The 17,428-nt window shown below is 39.6% G+C and overlaps 1 protein-coding gene across 4 annotated transcripts in view; it reads right to left on the bottom strand.

The window, feature by feature from the left end:
• Positions 1-786: 786 nt before the first annotated feature.
• LOC140554535 (cullin-9) overlaps positions 787-17,428 on the bottom strand; it is a 31,052-nt gene continuing 14,410 nt past the window's right edge. The window contains exons 13-42 of one of the 4 annotated variants that reach the window (XM_072677643.1): positions 16,735-16,840; positions 16,397-16,624; positions 16,133-16,223; positions 14,625-14,796; positions 14,243-14,348; positions 14,059-14,154; positions 13,705-13,880; positions 12,965-13,098; positions 12,661-12,846; positions 12,384-12,413; positions 11,927-12,063; positions 11,607-11,789; positions 11,316-11,473; positions 11,014-11,215; positions 10,695-10,866; positions 10,172-10,317; positions 9,947-10,076; positions 9,575-9,777; positions 8,971-9,221; positions 7,082-7,457; positions 5,882-6,022; positions 5,515-5,679; positions 5,256-5,419; positions 4,036-4,129; positions 3,865-3,939; positions 3,665-3,775; positions 3,186-3,303; positions 2,933-3,066; positions 2,516-2,607; positions 787-2,275 (exon numbers count right to left, since the gene is read on the bottom strand). In XM_072677643.1, the coding sequence (XP_072533744.1) occupies positions 2,053-2,275; positions 2,516-2,607; positions 2,933-3,066; positions 3,186-3,303; positions 3,665-3,775; positions 3,865-3,939; positions 4,036-4,129; positions 5,256-5,419; positions 5,515-5,679; positions 5,882-6,022; positions 7,082-7,457; positions 8,971-9,221; positions 9,575-9,777; positions 9,947-10,076; positions 10,172-10,317; positions 10,695-10,866; positions 11,014-11,215; positions 11,316-11,473; positions 11,607-11,789; positions 11,927-12,063; positions 12,384-12,413; positions 12,661-12,846; positions 12,965-13,098; positions 13,705-13,880; positions 14,059-14,154; positions 14,243-14,348; positions 14,625-14,796; positions 16,133-16,223; positions 16,397-16,624; positions 16,735-16,840 (4,600 nt within the window). In that variant the 3' untranslated portion in view covers positions 787-2,052. The remainder of the gene's footprint in view (positions 2,276-2,515; positions 2,608-2,932; positions 3,067-3,185; positions 3,304-3,664; positions 3,776-3,864; positions 3,940-4,035; positions 4,130-5,255; positions 5,420-5,514; positions 5,680-5,881; positions 6,023-7,081; positions 7,458-8,970; positions 9,222-9,574; positions 9,778-9,946; positions 10,077-10,171; positions 10,318-10,694; positions 10,867-11,013; positions 11,216-11,315; positions 11,474-11,606; positions 11,790-11,926; positions 12,064-12,383; positions 12,414-12,660; positions 12,847-12,964; positions 13,099-13,704; positions 13,881-14,058; positions 14,155-14,242; positions 14,349-14,624; positions 14,797-16,132; positions 16,224-16,396; positions 16,625-16,734; positions 16,841-17,428) is intronic. The other 3 variants (XM_072677644.1, XM_072677645.1, XM_072677646.1) reach the window with 3 other exon arrangements.

Below are 17,428 nucleotides of genomic sequence, written 5' to 3'. Positions count from 1 at the left end.
GACCAGCTTGACAAAATAAGAGCACGAAACTAAACCTCTAATAAAAAAAGTACAGAGCCCCTGAAAAAACCCCTAAATAAAACCATTAAGAGCCTTAAATGTTACATTCATTTAATAAATACACGAACACACTCCCATACTGAGAACTATTTACTTAAAATATACTTCACACACTGAATTAGCTAAATTAAATTAAATAAGACTGATTACACTCTTTATAAAGAAACATGCAGTAAATCAGGGCTCTTTAAGCACTGACGATATTCACAATTCACTAATAAAAGTTATATTAACACAATACGGTAAAACATTGTTTATTAAGCCTCTTGACGTGACTTGACCCCACAAACTTGTCATGAATAGCCTATGGTGGTCTAACCGCTGAGCCACTGAAAAAAACAAAACAAAACAATAAAATCATTAAGAGCCTTAAATGTTATATTAATTTAATAAATAAGTATCTAATTTATAATCAATAATAAATTATATATATTATATAATAAATACAATTAAATTTTTTCCACAATTTATTAGATAAAATTAAATTATGGTAACGTTTTAGGTCTATAAATATTATTTTTTAACTTCATATTTCAGGGGCTTCCTATGAATCTGCATTGAACACTTAAACTGTATTTGCATTAGTTCAACCAAATAAACTTAATAAATCATTTTAAATCCATTGAGGTGCTATGTTTAAATGTGGTGCTGTTTTTTTTTTTTTTACCCGTATTCGAATAAGAAATATTTAAAAGTATTTCCATAAGAAATAATCAGCCCATTCAGTTGAAGAAAAGCATTTTATTTAGTTAGCATTTTATGAAGTTGGATAACTTCACGTTCAAGAGAGATAACATTATATGAGTAGAACAATATACTAATATATAAGGACATCTCAGCCTACAGCAGATTCAGATTCAAAGTGGGACACTGCAAGATATTTGCTCTCTCCAAATTGTTTTTATACAAGTGAACATAAACATGTCCAAAACAAAGACATTTTCTTTTTTTTTAGCAGAAAAAAGAAAAGCCATTTTAATCAGCAAATAATGTGATTTATGTGCAATACGCTCAAATGTTTATTGCCGTAACATGTTCATGGAGCAGCGTGTCACTTTTTCAATTGGTCTAGCTGTTTTAATCTGAACCGTGCTCAGAATCTCTTTCTTTTCCATGTAGCCCTTGAACACTGATGCTCATGAATTCAACTTTCTTCAAATATTCGCCTACGCAAATATTTACTATAGTAACCATTCGAATGATGACCCAATTCAAAAACACAGCATATGAAGGCATCCAAGCAATTTTACAAAATAAATCAAGGCAAATCTTTTGTATTTAAAGAAGTAAATGAATAGACACTGCTTTTTGTTTAAAAAAAAAAAATAGAAGACAAAAATAGGCGTTTTGATGCTTGATTACACATCCCTTCTTTGTCATTGCAAGTGAATAAAAAAAAAAGCATCACCGGTTATAAACAAAAGAGGACTACATTCCAAAAAAATATATAGAATTGTCTATGCTTTACTATATCCTCAAAAAAAAATCCTTCCTTGGACTTGGTCACCTCGTCTGCTATTAAAGTGTAAGGAAAAGAAAATGGCTATAATAAAACTTAAGTGAAATAACATTTTCCACAGAATGCAGAGACAAAAGAAGTGCAACAACCACTGTCATATATAAGGGGCTAACAGTGCTAGCTAAGAAGCCAGGCAGAAAAACAGATAAAATCTGACCCCCAAAAAAAAAGAAAAATAAGAAAAAAAAGAAAAAAAGAAGTGTGAAAGAATTTCTTTCTTTTTAGATGTTAAGTGCTTTATCATCTGTAAACACTTCTGATGTTGGTAGTGTTTCCTTGCTTTATTCTAGACCAATGTTTTAACTGTACAGTTTCATGCTTTCCCTGCTCTTACACATCCGATTCCACTCTATAGGGGCTTGATGGCTTGGTATGTCAGGGCAGGGAAAACTCAGGAAGCCTCCAGGACCCCAGCTGAGAAACACTGGTTTAGACATTTTCTTTCTGGACAATCGCCCATCCTCAACCTTTATTTAGTCAAAAGGGCCGAAGTCCCTCTCTAGGTTCTCAGATTCATCGTCGTCGGAGAAGAAGTCATCCTCATCAATGTCTTCCTCATCGTAGTCCTCCGGAGCCCAGTCCGGGACGTACTCCGAATCATACTCATCATCCTCCTCTGCTTCGTCGCCCACGTCTTCACCAGTGTAGTTGTTGTTGTCAGACTCTCCAGTCTCAGAGCCTCTATCTGACTTGGACCTGAAAACAAAGTACAGATTTACTCTTTCAGATGAATCTTTTGTCGCACCTGAATCTTCCTTTCAAGCATATGACGTGTGTAAAAATATGCATCTGGTTTGATTCTATTCTACAAAATATTACAGTTAAAAAAAAAAAAAATCCTGATCCTCCATCAAGAGGTTTGAACACAATACAACTCTGCCAGTTGATGATGGTGTGAGAGCTGGTGTCACTCTTGTTTATGTGCAATTAACTCACTCTTTGTTCGTGTCTGTGTTGTTAGCAAGGTTTGAGGCCTGTGCTGCCTCCTGATCTGGCCCAGTCTTGGACTGATATCCTACACGGAAGTCCTACCGATAAAACAAAAATAATAATAAAATAATAAATAAATTTAATTTTCCCTGTGCAGCTAAACCTGAATACAATGACTGAATGAATGTATCTGAAATAGGGATAGCCACAAACAGAAGGATACAAGTGGTATGTCATAACACACTGAAACCCATCAACCTGGAGCTTAGTGGTAATTATCAGTGCAACAAGTTGTGTCAAGGTCAATCATCAATTTTGTCAACCCATGCTGACAACAGAAACAAGCATAATCTAGAATTTGTGTTATTTTTGTGTTTATTTTGTATTTGTTTCATGAATTAAAACATTTGGGTGAGAACATACCTGGGTGGAGTGCTGCAGGATAGCCACAAGGCGCTCCTGAATGCGGCGAATAAGTTCTAAGCCAGTGTTGAGGTGCTCTGGCTTCAGCAGGCGGACACAGGACGCCAAGTCTGTGCACTGCAACAGGGTCTCCTCTACACAGCCCAAACATCAACGTCAGTTTAATGAGTCACTCTACACTATTCACAAAAGAACTTTGCATAGCCCAAATATTCACAGTGATTTGATATCTGGCAAACTCTTTGGTACTAACCAAGCAAGATCTGCAGGGCATTGGTGTGAAGGTCCAGAGCTTCAGTCTGTTGTTCCATGATATCCATCTTCTCTGTGTCCTGGTTGTAATAGCTGTACACACACGAGTAGGCCAACACCTAAGAGACGAAGAAAGTTACAAACTGCAGTTAAGGAATATTCTACAGTAGTAAACAAATCAATAGGGAATTGGCTAAGACAGTTGTGTCCCATCACTGTGGTTGTGTCTGGATGATGGAGCATCATTTACCAGGTATTGTATTTAGAATAGCACAATAGTCCAGTGCTCTCTCTTTGTGTACAGAATTAAACATTGGCATGTTTAGAGTTTTTCCGGTCAAGTGGCAGCTTGATCTGACTGGTTATGCATGGGCCAGCAGTTAGCAGTCACCGTCTAAATTTGTAATTAATGTGCAAGATGGGGGATACAGAAAAAAAAAAAGTAGAAACTGGCAGCAACAAAGACAGAGAATCTCTCACCTTGCGAGCTTGGGCAAGAATCTTACAGGCATCAATAACAAACGTCAAAGACTTCATCTGCAAGGCTTCGTTGATAGAAGACACCTTGTGTTCCAGATTGATGGCAAAATCCTGAACAAGGTGACCATCACAAACAACTTAACTTCAACCATCATTCAAAACAAGAAAAGGCATTACTGTGACACACAGATCCCACCCACCTTAGCCTGATTGTGAAAAGTACACCTCTCATTGTAATCCTGGAATTTCTTCTCTTGCCTTGCAGCTTTGCTCACCTGTCATGACAAACGAGAATCAAGTTAGAGCTGTGTGCCATAGATTGTCTTGACAAAAGCATACCACAACTACACTTTTCTGAATGGGTAACTCACCATGGCTGAACAGTTGTAGTAATCTTTATGAGTCGGTTTCCATGGCTTGAGACATCTCCAGCAAAATCCATGGTTACATTTGGCACAGGTCATACTACAAGAGCATACACATTATACATGAAAACTAGTAACTAGTAACGTTATACAACAAATGAAATGAAACTACTATAAACAACTACTATCTAGCTTCCTCCCCCCCACTGGACAGTACAGAACTGTTCCTCATCAAAGCTCCATCGTGCTAAAGCCACATGCTCTCCAACCAAAGTTTGGAAAGTAGTAGCTGCACCGTACTGTATCGTAGTGTCCAGTGGAAAAGCACTATGATTGCACTGGGCAAAGTTATGGTTGTATTTGGCGATCTGGATGGGCAGTACAAATTACTTGAATAACTGTTAAGGTGTAGCAATACAAGCAAAAACATCATTTTATGTTTTATCATGCACCGGACAATTACGAGATGTGTGGGCTATTTTGCTTCCATAAAAGGTCTTATTTCCGACTACTGGAAGCAAAAATGTTTGCAGTGCTCGAGTAGTTCTTTTTCTTTACTCTGCTTGTTTGTGTCTGTGGATTTGACCTGACATACCAGGCAGTACCGTGACCGTTGCCAGCACCATGTCATCACAGGTATCACTGTAAAGCTCTCTCCCCTGCACAATGTTATCGGATCCAAATATGGTCATGTCCTTTGTACCAGCAACGAACCGTTGCTTCTATACGCCAAATGCTCTAGTTTTATCCCTCTTTATATCCTGAAGGTTTTTAGAGGGGATTTGAACTTTTTTTGGCTAAAGATATGGCAACAATTTTTTTGCCTGTTGATATTTTTTGATTTATGAAGTGATGAAAGAAAATCCAAAGATCCAAAATCCCCTCTGTAACTGTAATATAGAAACATACTGAACAAGGTGATTTGAACCTGACTTTATCTACAAATTTGGATTTCTGTTCATGAAATGTATGCAAATAGCAAATTCACTGCCTCATTTGCGTATTTAAACATACAATTTCTGAAAACCTGTAATACAAAAATGGGGAGGTTTCATGGTGATATGTAGTTGTTAAAATATTTACCCCATTCACCTGCAATATTTATGGGAATATGCAATGGAACTGAAATTTCATCTTGGAAAAACCTGCTAAGTATCTGTGATTGCTCAGAAGCCTTGTGTGCGTTTTGTGTGCGTGTTTGTTTGTGAATGCGCAATAACACTTACTGTAGACAGCCCTCGTTTTTTTCAATCTGCGCCTGGCAGCTGGGGCAGCGCTTGGAAATGAGTTTGGCCAAGTGTTTACTTTGAGCCTCCATACTCATCCCCTCATAGTAGCCACCATCATCCATCCACTGGGACATGTGACTGCAGCTAGCTGGATAGTGCGCCTTGGAGAAAGGGATATTATATGAATACATGCAAAGAGAGGGCAGTGTTAGAATCTCTCTATTCATGTGTGGTATGAGCCAGTTTTCATTCTTACCTCAGGGAAGTTGCAGCTAAAGCAGGAGGACCAACAACATTTGGAGCATGTGCCCATGCTTCCAATATTCTCTTTGCAGAGAATCTGATCACAGCCCTGAGGGTTGGTACACCAGGTCAGGTTGGAGCAGCACTCCACATATCCCCTCAGGAGAGCGTTCTCATACTGAATAAAAAAAAAAAAAGGAGAAACAGTCTAATTTAAGTTTATTTAGTGATGCCTTGAAACAGCAAAATTTACTACGTCTCAGATGCTAGACAAGAGAATCTGACATGTGACAGTGTGACATTCCAAAGGACAAAAAAATAAAAACAAAAAAGACAAAAAAGGGATATTCAGCCAACAAAAACAGTGACATAATTCATACCTTCGCAATGGTATCCTTATCAGTGAGGATGCTGTAGAAGAACCGAGAAGTGGGTTGAGCACGACAATCTGTGATGGGACAGTTGCAGTTCATCACCAGGTTCTGCTCAATCCGAGCAGTCAGATACTCCTGCCAGCAAGACTAAGGAGAAAAAAAATCGGCTATAATACAGGAATAAAGGACACTGCACAATAAATGTCACCTGTAGACAGAAAATAATACCTTAAAAATTCTGCACAAAATTCTAATCCCCTACAGAAAACATGCATTTATTTATTTATTTTCCCTCTCTCACTTATAAATCACTATAAGTGATTGTAAACAAGTGACTGTGTTCAGTTAAATCCATCATTTAGGAATATGACATATGTAAATGATATGATATGTAAATCTTCCTAGACTAGGCCGTGCAACCCTACAGGTCTAGACACAAGGCCTACAACTAGAGGTGCTTTAACTTAAGTTGTTAAGGTAGAAGAAATCTGAAAAACTGACTCTTGTAGTTAAAACCCAATGTTAACCCATTCATATTTGCTGCATTAGCAGAAACCATACAATAATTTATTAGCACTGACCTACATTACTGGGAAATTGGCAATTTGATGCTCATTACACCAATAGCTCTACCTTAGGCTTCAAAAGCCAGTTTAAAATTACAAGCGTGCGAGATTGCAGGTTTTATTTACAGAATAGCTTCCTCTGGAACTTTGCAGTAGACACAGACACCGCGTTTACGTTGTTTGGAAACACAGGTGCAGATCCAATTAGGCCAATAGAGAGATGCTACAGGCCTGGATTACCAGCTGGTTTACATGTTTATACAATTGTACACAAAGGCTTTACTGTTAAAGAGGTGAAGCGGATTCCAGATTCTAAGCCAGAGGTTCTCAAATGGTCCTGGCTCTGCACTGCTCTGCAAATCAGCCCTGCCATTACACCCTGACTCATCAGCTAACTAACAAGTCTTTAGTCAGTCGAACTGGGTGTGTCAGAGTACAAAAAAACTCAACACTTGCAGAACAGAAACCCTCCTAGGTTGAATATCGACTCTCTAAAAAACACAGTATCGATTTTTATTGAATAGTTTACATGCAAAAATGTGTGTCAGATTTGTGGTTGTGGTTTGTGTTGTGTTTAAACCCTGACTGCTAGACAGCTCCCCATTCCGAAAGCACTTAATCCAGCAAGTGTGACGCTCACCTTGCAGCAGTAGTGCATGCAGCAGAGCGTGGGCGCGGACTCTGTGTCCCCGGACCGCGAGATGAGGCACACAGGGCAGACGGTCACAGGACTAGGAGGAGGCTGAGGGTTGCGGATCTTGAGGCCAGCAGCCAATACCAAGGAGTCCGGGTCGTCTGTGTAGCGCTGGATCAGCACGTCTACGTTCCACTTGCAGTGAACCAGCAGGTGCTCTGCTCGGTCCAAATCCAGGCTGAGCGTGCTGGCCACTTGCTGGACAGTGCGCTGCATTAGCTGTTTCACCTCCTCCTGAGTCATGGTGCGGCCCATGGAGAAGAGCACCGCCTCCAAGACCCCGTCCTCCGCATGTTGAGGGGCCATAATAAGGCCTCCCAGGCTGCAGGGGGAGACATACACACAGCACGTCACAATGCGTATTAAGGGGCTAAAATGAACTTTGTACGTTGTGCAAGAACCAATTACAGTGGCTTTTCGGTGTCTGCATTAGGTGATGGTTTTACTAGTACACCTCAAATGTTCATATGAGCAGATTGCAGAGGAGATCAATAAAATGTGCTGTTAGTAGCGTAATGTAAACAGCATTAACGTATTTGTATCAAAATAACTGACTTTAAGAAGATTCAAAACATGGGGTAAATACTAAGTACCCAATTACCATTGATTGAACAGATGTACCATCATCGACCACTGCGATCTGAACTACGTTATACAATTTTAACAAAGAATAAATAAACAACAAACATGGATTAAACTGGAAGATTTAGCTTTATTTATTTTTTTAATTAGTAATAAAGTAAAACAAGTTAAGACTGCCTGGGTCTAAACATCTGGTACAACCATGTTTAAATTTTGTGACCCGTTAACAAGTATCTACACTTCAGAGCCAAATACTGTCTTTGCAATGGCTGATTTAAAATGAACTACAGTATCTACTTGTTTTGATCAATCAGGGAGTGGCTCCTGACTGTCCATTGCCAGCAGTCCAAATGTATGAGAGGGCTGCTAAATTTCCTGAGGTCAACGCTAAAGTTGTGCTAATGACCAAATAACTTCATACAAAGCAATCCAAAAGTACACTCTGTTAAGTCAACAGAATTTTACTCAATTATCTTAGCTCCAGCCATCAGGAGACATCCTGTTGCAGACCTAAATGAAGTTTCACAGCCATGCAATACTAAACAAAAAATACCTAATTGACAGTATATCCGTGTTAAGCACCAACAAATATTTGTCTCTCACGCCGTTACTGAACACATTTCAGTAAAATCAAAAAGGCACAGTCGGCTTTATTTCAGCAAAATGATATGGATGGAGTGCGTTTAGGTTCTTTAAGATATTATCCGTGTTTGGTCACTTCAACAAAAGCAAACTTTAATTCACAAATTTTAAATTAACTCTTACCATCTTTAAAAAAAAAGGGGTTGGCATCATGGCTTAACCAGTTAAAATACAATTTGGCCAACTGCATCATTTAAATTAGGTCATTATTTAAGGTAAAGTGCGATAGATAGAAGTGCTTAATAGAAGCAAGAAAAGCAGAAAGCCTACACTATTGCTTGGAGAAAATAAAACAATAGAATTAGAAAAACAAATGACTCCCTCTAGTCTCAGGCTAATTTACAGAGAAAATGAGAAGTGTCATGGCATGCTGGCTCTGGGACTACCCACAATCTTCTCTCTCTCTAAACAGAAAATAAAAAAAATAGGAAACAAACCACCCAAAAAAAAAAAAAAAAAAAAGAAAAAAAAGAAAAAAAGAAAAAAAAAGAAAAAGAAGGAACCCTTCATTGGGCACAGTATGCATCCCGCCAAGTATCCCGCCACAGTTATGCCACTGTCTTCTCCTTCCTCCTGCTCAAGGGGTCATGGTTTAAGGGTCATCAGCACACCTTGTGTCAGCCTTGCTGCTGCTGGAGCCCTTCTTCAGGTCCAGCTTGCTGAAGAAGTGTGCCTGGCCCTTCTGAGGCGTTGTGGGGTCCTCCACCAGGAACTCTACGATGTGGGGGTTCTCCTCAATGCGACGGATATAGCCCTTATTGATGACATGCATGATGCAGGAGAGCACGTCAGTGGTGCTGCAGCTGAATCGAATGGAGCTGGGAGAGCGCCCAGCCTCCTGCTTCTGACACGTGTCCAACACCTGAAGCATGGAGAGGGAGAAAATATGAGAACCAACCTGTTTAGGGCTGCTGTTGTGATAGATTGGGTGCCATATGCTCTTGTGGAACATTTTTTAGTAGTGTCCAATCACACAGTTGCCAGACTACACACTAAAATAAGTTTTGAAGATTCAAAACATAATATTATTAAGCCAGTTGTCGCCTGCCTATCATGGCAGCATAGAGTCCAGCATCTCACCTGGAGAATTCAAAACGTCCCAAAAAACATATATATAAATAAATGAATAAAAATCCCTGACTCTATAAAGACTTTAACATTGTAAAGACATGGTCTCAACTACAATGCAGACAATTCTGGTGAATTAGACTTTACCTTGAACACCAGGTTGTCAATATGCATTTCTTTCTCCTTCTTCATAATCTGCACGATGAGGCAGTACATGTAGTTCCGTTTCCTCTCCAGTGTGCGGGCTGCATCCTCATCTACATTCAGGTAGGTTTGCTTGGGCAGCAGGTAGCAATAACTTTGCTTTTCCGAGTTTTGCATCAGTGCCTTCTTATTCAACCTCAGAATCCCTGAAGAGTCATGGACGCATTAGACAACAACTCATAAATCACATAACTGAGCACTGATTTCTGTTATAGTACTTCAAGCCGTGATGTTGTGGGATGAAGAATCCGCAACACAAAAACATGTACAACTGCAATATTGTACCTGCAACTGACGTATCAGTAATGAGCTCACCTTTCACATCATCCTGGTTTCCGTCTGAATGAGTCAGAACGCCCTTCTCAGAGGTCAGAGGTTTGACAGCATGGGCCAGCACTGCTGGAGACAGGCCAGTGGTCTGTTGCAAACTCTCCAAGCTTACATCCTAAGAGACCGTGACAGAGAGAAGCATAGTAAACCGAACACGTCACTAAGCGATACTTTTTCCGTCTGTATTTTCATATAATGGGCTTCCTGTACCTCTTGTCGATTGAACAGCAGTAGGATGTACATCTGTAGCGTGGAGACGCAGAGCGTACAGGAACCGTAACGCAGTTCAGCATGGCCAAGCCAAGTCCACTGCAGCCGCCGTGGCTTACTGTTGCTTATGCTGTACATGCACTGACCTACCATCAGACGGACAGACATGCATGCAGGTCAGTTCGGGCATTGAGGAGTGTTATTATTATCATTATTCTTAATATTATTATCATTATTATAATTATTATTAGAGATATCCTGATCTGTTCCAGTGATTGGGGCCTTTCCAGGCATATTTTAATAACTACTATATTGGCGTTTTTATCCAGATCCAGTTCTTTCTTTTAAACGCTGTGTTCATAGCAAAAACATTGGATAATGTCAATAATAATAATAATAATAATAATAATAATAAAATTTCTAATAAAAATGAGAAAATAATAAAAATTTCTAATTATTATTATTCTTGTAAATTGAATGTAGCTTAAGTAGTCTTGAAAGTGTGTGCTGCAAAGAAACTAACTGTTAGAGTAGAAGTCCGAAAACTCAGCAAGGTAGCTGCAGAGCTGTGCGGGAAAATATCTGGTGGGCTCCTCCAGGTAGCACGGAGCAGAGATGGCCCAGCATCGTGGAGACAAAACCAGCGCCTTCACTTCGCTCTCTTCCTCTGGCTCGACCAGCTGCTCATCCATAATCTGATTAGCACACAGCACACAACACTCAACTCTACAAGTCAATATTTAGCACTAGACAACATTACTGTCAGTTTACAATAGATCTTGTCACAGTAAATGACAGGTCTCAAACACAGACAGCTTTGACTGCTAAAATCGATGCTGTACCTCCTCATCCATATCCTGTAGGCTCTTGTCTAGCTGCTGCAGCCGGTAGAGATGAAACTCCTGCTGCAACTCCTCAGACTCGCTCAGGTTGCTAAGCATCTGCTGGGGGAAACGGTTGGGGAAGCAGGTGCTGATCTGCTCGATCACTGCACTTTCCAGCCAAACCTTGCTCTGACCCAGGAGACGATCACCCAGGTAGTACCTACAGAGAAAAGACGGACCTTTCAGGTTGTCTGATCTTACAGGAATCCTATTAGAGATGCTTGTTACTTGCTCTAAAGTGGAAACAGCGTTGCTTGTACCTGTAAAAGTGCTCAAATGTGCTAGCCAACTCCAGTCCAGAGAGGAAGAGCATGGGCTCCAGAAACTGCTGGAGCTGATTTAGGGTCTCCATGTTCCCAGAGTCTACACCACTCTCTTGGATCATGTTGTCTATGTACTGTGCAAACCGCTCGCTCACCTGGAGGAACCGAACAAAAAACATAGTATGGGACTTTGTTAATGAACTCATTCATCAGAATCAGAAAATAACTTTATTGATGAACCCAGTGTGTCAACTGTGTGCAAGTCATTCACAACTGAGCATGACTCACATGCATGGCGGTAAGGATAGAAAGCTGCAGCAGTGCCGCGGAAAACCCCTGGCGCAGGGCCAAAACAAAGGCTGTCTGCTGGCCAAAAAGTTCCTCCATGGCGTTCTTCAAGCGCAGGTACATGTTCTTGTAACGTTCCACAAAGTCTGGCATGTTGTACGTCAAATCCAGGAACTTCTTTACCTACAGGATGCAGAAAGTAAACTGACTGCAAACAGCATCACACCACAATGTTGTTACTGCACACATATCATTGTGCAGCTTTAAAAAGGTTGACAAATTATACACACACACAAAAAAAATAATAAATAGAAAGTTACCTGTCGCTGGACCACACCCTGCCAACACTGCGCAATGCCAGCAATACTGCTAGTGTTTTTCACTTTGGGCTTCGCAGTAGATGAGGGGGAAGAGGAGGTCACTGCAGTTGCCTCCTTGTTCTTTCCTTCTTTTCCATCTAAAAACCAAGAATAACAAAAAATTGGGTGACTTAGATAAAAGTAAATAAACTACCATGCAAACCAAAAATCAAGCTCAACTGAAAAAAACAATGTCTTTCAAAAACTAGCAAGTGAAATCTGAATGCTGCGCAGTAATAATAAAATAGAGGAAAATAAAAAGTGGAAAAAAAAATAAAACATTAAACTTTCGCTATATTGTTATGGTTAGTATTGAGTCGATGGATTGCTGAAAGATCCAATGAAGAGCAAAAACTGTGATAAAAGAAACTAAAGAGGGAAAAAAAAGTTGCCGATTATCCTCTAAGCTGTTACTTACTCTTTATATCTTTGCTTCTGTTGATACCTTCTGAAAACAAGAAAAGTACTTTGAAATACAAACGTCTTGACTGGATTAGAAAATAGTCTGTCTCAAACAGCTGTTTTAAATACTGAAATATACAACGTGCAAATATGTATGTATCTGTATGAAAGGTCTTTACACAAGAAAGAAGTGCTGCAGAGATGCAGTGACAGTCACTGCTGTGTGAGCACTACTTAGAAAGACAAGATGAGAAAGGAAGGGAAATTTAAAGACAGGCTGACAGTTCACTCACTGGATTTGACAGGAGGTTTGAGTTCTTCCGTATCCAGTCGGCTGGTGTCAACATGCACCAGTAAATGGGTGAGGCGACGCACGCGCGAATTGAAAATGGCGGCCCTGGTCTTATAGCGCTTTGAGGACTCAGCGTTCTCCAAATATTCACTAAGCAACCAGGCGAGAGGACTCAGAACCGGGGTATCTGTCATGAAGAAGGTAATCGGGAATCAGAGAAAATTCTCCTACCCAGTATGCCTTTATTGAGCATCCTGCCTGGGATGAATTAAACAGTTAGACTGTGATGTGTGATGCTGGTTTACCAGTGACAGTGATGCTCTGTACGATGGGGTTGATGAGAGCCTCCCAGCATGTTCTGCCCAGAGCCTCTGCAGCCTCAGCGTCAGGCAGGAAACGGTCAGCAAACATTTGTTCATGACGCAGAGCACTGTTTAACCTGCAGATCAAATAAAGGAAACTGTTAACGCCACAGAGCTTAACAGCAAAAACACTGAAACAGCACTTCTGAACTGATGTTACATAGCAGCATTAGTCTGTGCTCTTGTTTAATAAATGTAGCTTACGGAATTTTAATTCGACACATAGAAAACAATCCATCAATGTACCTTTAAGTCTGAATAAATAAAAATGAGTAACCTGTTAAATCAGCATTATGTGAAAATTGGCATTTTTTACTCTTGGGCTCTCTGCACAGTGTGGGAGTGTAATTCACTGTCACTGCCCCAATGCAGTAAATGCAAATCATGCTTCAAGTTCCTCCTAATGCACAGTTGTACACGTGCATTTGTGGATAAGCTTACAGATACAGGACCATGTGGAGCGGTAGGGTAATATTACAGGATTTTACAAATAATGTTACACAGTACTCCCAAGAAAGAAGGCTTATCCACACTCCCCCAAAGTGCAGCAGCTGCACTGTTATGGGCCCAGAGAGGTAATGACAGAGACCCTATTCTCCCTATTACTGTCAAAAGGATTTTAATGTTGCTATTTTAGGGTACAATTGCTACTCAATATTCCTTTAAAGAGAGGGCATACTCACTTATTAAAGAGCTGCAGTAGTTGGCTCTTGTCCCCCAGGATCTCTTGGCACCAGGTGTGGGCCTTTGTTGTGTAGAAGAGGTAAGTACGGCAGCACAGCTGCTCCTTAAAGACCGGCCAAAACGTGGGCTTTGGGCCCAGAACTTCAAACCCGTGCACTCGTGTATCGATGCCACCCTGCCAGGATGTACAATGCACATGCTTCATTCATTTGACCATTTTATTAAGGCACTTATATGTTTTAAAAGAGAAGCTCATTCAATTCTTAGTTTTTGTTTTGTTGCACATTCATATACATCTAAGAACGTGAGCAGAAAGTTACACAAAGGACATCACAACATTTGTCCTGTCTGACCTGTTGACACCTCTTGATCCTGATCTGAATGATGGACCAGAAGCGGGTCATGTTCTCCAGCAGAACAACACGGCTGGCTGAAGGTGGCACGTTTACCTGTTCAACAGCAAATCAGAATTCAGTCAAAGTGAACACTGCATTACGTCATAATTTCTGCTGCTTTGGTGCAAGCGTGCTTTCTTACAGTATTGAGTTCAGTATTGATGTTTGTAGGATCATCTCCCCCGAGCACTACTATACGAGCTGGCATGTAACTTGAGTCCTCGCTGGCTACAAGCACTGCCAGTTGCCTGCGAGAGGGAGAGGGGAAAGAGAACACATACAATTAAAAAGCAATTCTTAGCAACTAGAACATTTGGAGTGTAAACAATGGGTTGTAAAAGCAACTGATTAATATCCCAATAATATCTTAAGGTTAAACATACTGCATCTATGCATTAGAATAAAATACATGAAAAACAAAGTACAGTTTAAATAATGGCATAATTTATCTACAGTTAAAATAATAATAATAATAATAATAATAAAAAACAAACACTAAATCTAACATTGAAAGAAAAACATACCTAATGACTACCCCCTTGTGCATGTAGATATTGACAAAATGGGAACCTGTGCAACCATTAGATTCCCAGTATGTTTTTGGGTTCTTGTCAGTTAGCTTGTTAGCTCGATGATGGTTGGAGGAGACTTCCACCTTTTCCCAACATTTATCCTCTTTCAGTTCCACACTGGAGCCTGAAAAACACAGTTTACCATCATCATAGGACCATAAGTGCTTAAAAACAGTGTGATGTAGACATGTCCACAAGTCTTTTGGAGAAAGTCCAAGATTAAAGAGACTAAAGAAAAGGTCCAAGTTAAATTAAAGTCTTTGTCTGAGGAAAACAGAAAGTCCTGCCCTCCTACCACACAGAAACAGCTTGACAGGTAACCCATCTAAGGCAGATGGGTTCCTCGGACTGAGTCTTGGTTTCTCCCAAGGTTTCTTCCTCTTAGTATAAGGGAGTTTTCCCTTGCCACTGTCGCTACCACCTCCAATGTGGTGCTTGCTCATAAGAGGCGTGGACCTGGATCTCTTAAACTTTAATTATGAAAGTATTAAATAACTATGTCCAAGGGATTAATCCCTACAGTAGACAGTTGACGACCACAATGTATCTACTGCTATAAAAGCAGTAGCAAAGTCAGAGCAATAGACTAAATGTTAAAGGATATTCTGCGTCTGAGCACAGCTGAGATCCTTTCTCTTTCTACTAAAGCAAAGGCATGGAGCAGAGGGAAAAAAAAGCTGCAGTGGAAAACAGAATTCACGACAGAATTAGAGATTGAGGAATCTGCATTTCCACAGGATATAATACACTCTGCCGTCTGTACATAGCTTTTGGTGCTGTGCACTAAGGACAATGTGTCCTTAATGAACAGCATTTAGCTTTGTGTAATGCAATGACACCAGACCCATGGTGTTTAATGACTACCACATGGGGTTACAAGTTACAATTTCTCACCAAGACCACATACTATGTATGTATACTAATTTTATTACTGCCAAAAAGAGGAAATAAATTAATCAGTCACAACTAAATAACCAATTAACAATTAACTAACTGGCCAGCTGGTATTCTGCAATCAGCATTTTAGCCTCTAGATACAGTACAACAACTAATAATAATAATAATAATAATAATACTGCTAATAATAATAATTATTATTATTATTATTATTATTAACAACAACAACATTTCCAGTCAAAGGGAGTTGGGAGATATATATATTTATATTATTTTACATATATATTTATGATACATATATATTTATGAGCATTATTAATATTAACACCCCCCCCATAACATTTTTGCTGGAGGATCAAATGCTGATTACAGTATAAGGATCTATACACAAACAATAAGAGCAACACTCCCATATTAAGTGCATAGCACGTCTTGAGTTTCTTTTCTCAAAGTACAAGTCACCAATACAAGTCATCTCTGATGTGATGCTTAGGATTATGTTTTACCCCAGCTATCAATCTATTTATTACAGACAGGAAACAAAGAAAGTCCCCTCCTCAAACCTTGGCACAGGTTGCGCAAGAACACATCAAAGAAAGGGATGTTAATGGGTTGATGGTTTCTGCGATGCTCCTCAATCTGGCCCAACACCATCTAATGGAGAAAAAAAAAGAAGGAACACATAATTTACTCTGAGAAATGAGTGACGTGTGAGACAAAAACTCCTTCTCTTCCTAAAACTGTATGCATCTGTGCATTACCTCTAAAACAGTACTTGTGTTACAAATTTGGCCTAAAAGAATTAAAGCAGTTTAATAGTTAATGACCTGTATGCATCCAGCCAGCACACTGGTGGTCATCTTCTTGTAAAGGCTGGCATACTTCTCACAGTCATTAACCAGGTCCCGGAGCTCCGTGACCATTAGCAAGTTGGTGCTGTGCTTGTCCAAAGCTTTGACGAGCGCGTCCTTAGTACCAAGACGACACATAACTACAGCATAGTCTTTGTTCAGGGAGGCCAGGCGATAGAGGAAACGGATAAACTGCTGTACAGTCTAGATGTTAAAGAAAGAATAAAAGACATTAAAAGCACATAAAACATGTTTGATAGATATATTATATTGCACAAACACATGAAAGCAAAAGTCTGAAAGCAAACAGCTACCTCTCGGTCATTAATACAGGCAGTCATTGAGGACAGGCAAGGTTCAATACTCTCATGCAACGGCAGCAGATCCTCTTGATAGTTATCCAAGAACTTGTTCAAGATTCTGTACATAAAAAAAAATACAAAAAAAATGCATGCAAGTTATCAGCTACATGTCTGATTCTAACTTTTTTTATACAATGAGACTTGAGATACTTCGCCAGACCATATAGCTCTTAGAGTTAAAGTCAGAAACAATATTGTCCCAAAACAATTTGTTGACTACATACATAAAAAGCAAAACACTGAATTGTCAAGGAATTTGCAAAACTAAACATAAACATACATTTAATGCCATTAGGATTGATTAGACTGTCAAATTTCATTCTGGTAAATAATGCAGGAATATATTCTGTACCAGAATGCAAACAAAACAAAAACCTTGGTAATAAGGTTTAATACTATATACACTATAGTATTTAAAGATGTTGACAGTATTTCAATATGGCAGTATTTTAAATTTCTGACATGTCTGTTCTAGGTCAACCTAGGACATGGCCAAATAGGCTTATTCAGTCATGTGCATTTAGGAGAGCCACAGGGTGGGGGTGCTACCTAAGCTCACTGATTGATGAAAGTGAAAGCGAGCAAACCTAGATGAACCAGTCTACTAAAGGTGTTTAAAAACAGCCAAAAACATGCCTAAGATCAT

The sequence above is a fragment of the Salminus brasiliensis genome, chromosome 4 (assembly GCF_030463535.1).
Source record: "Salminus brasiliensis chromosome 4, fSalBra1.hap2, whole genome shotgun sequence".
Taxonomy (NCBI): Eukaryota; Metazoa; Chordata; class Actinopteri; order Characiformes; family Bryconidae; genus Salminus; species Salminus brasiliensis.
The sequence above is the reverse complement of the archived record's forward strand: the minus strand, read 5'-3'. Positions and strand labels throughout refer to the sequence as shown.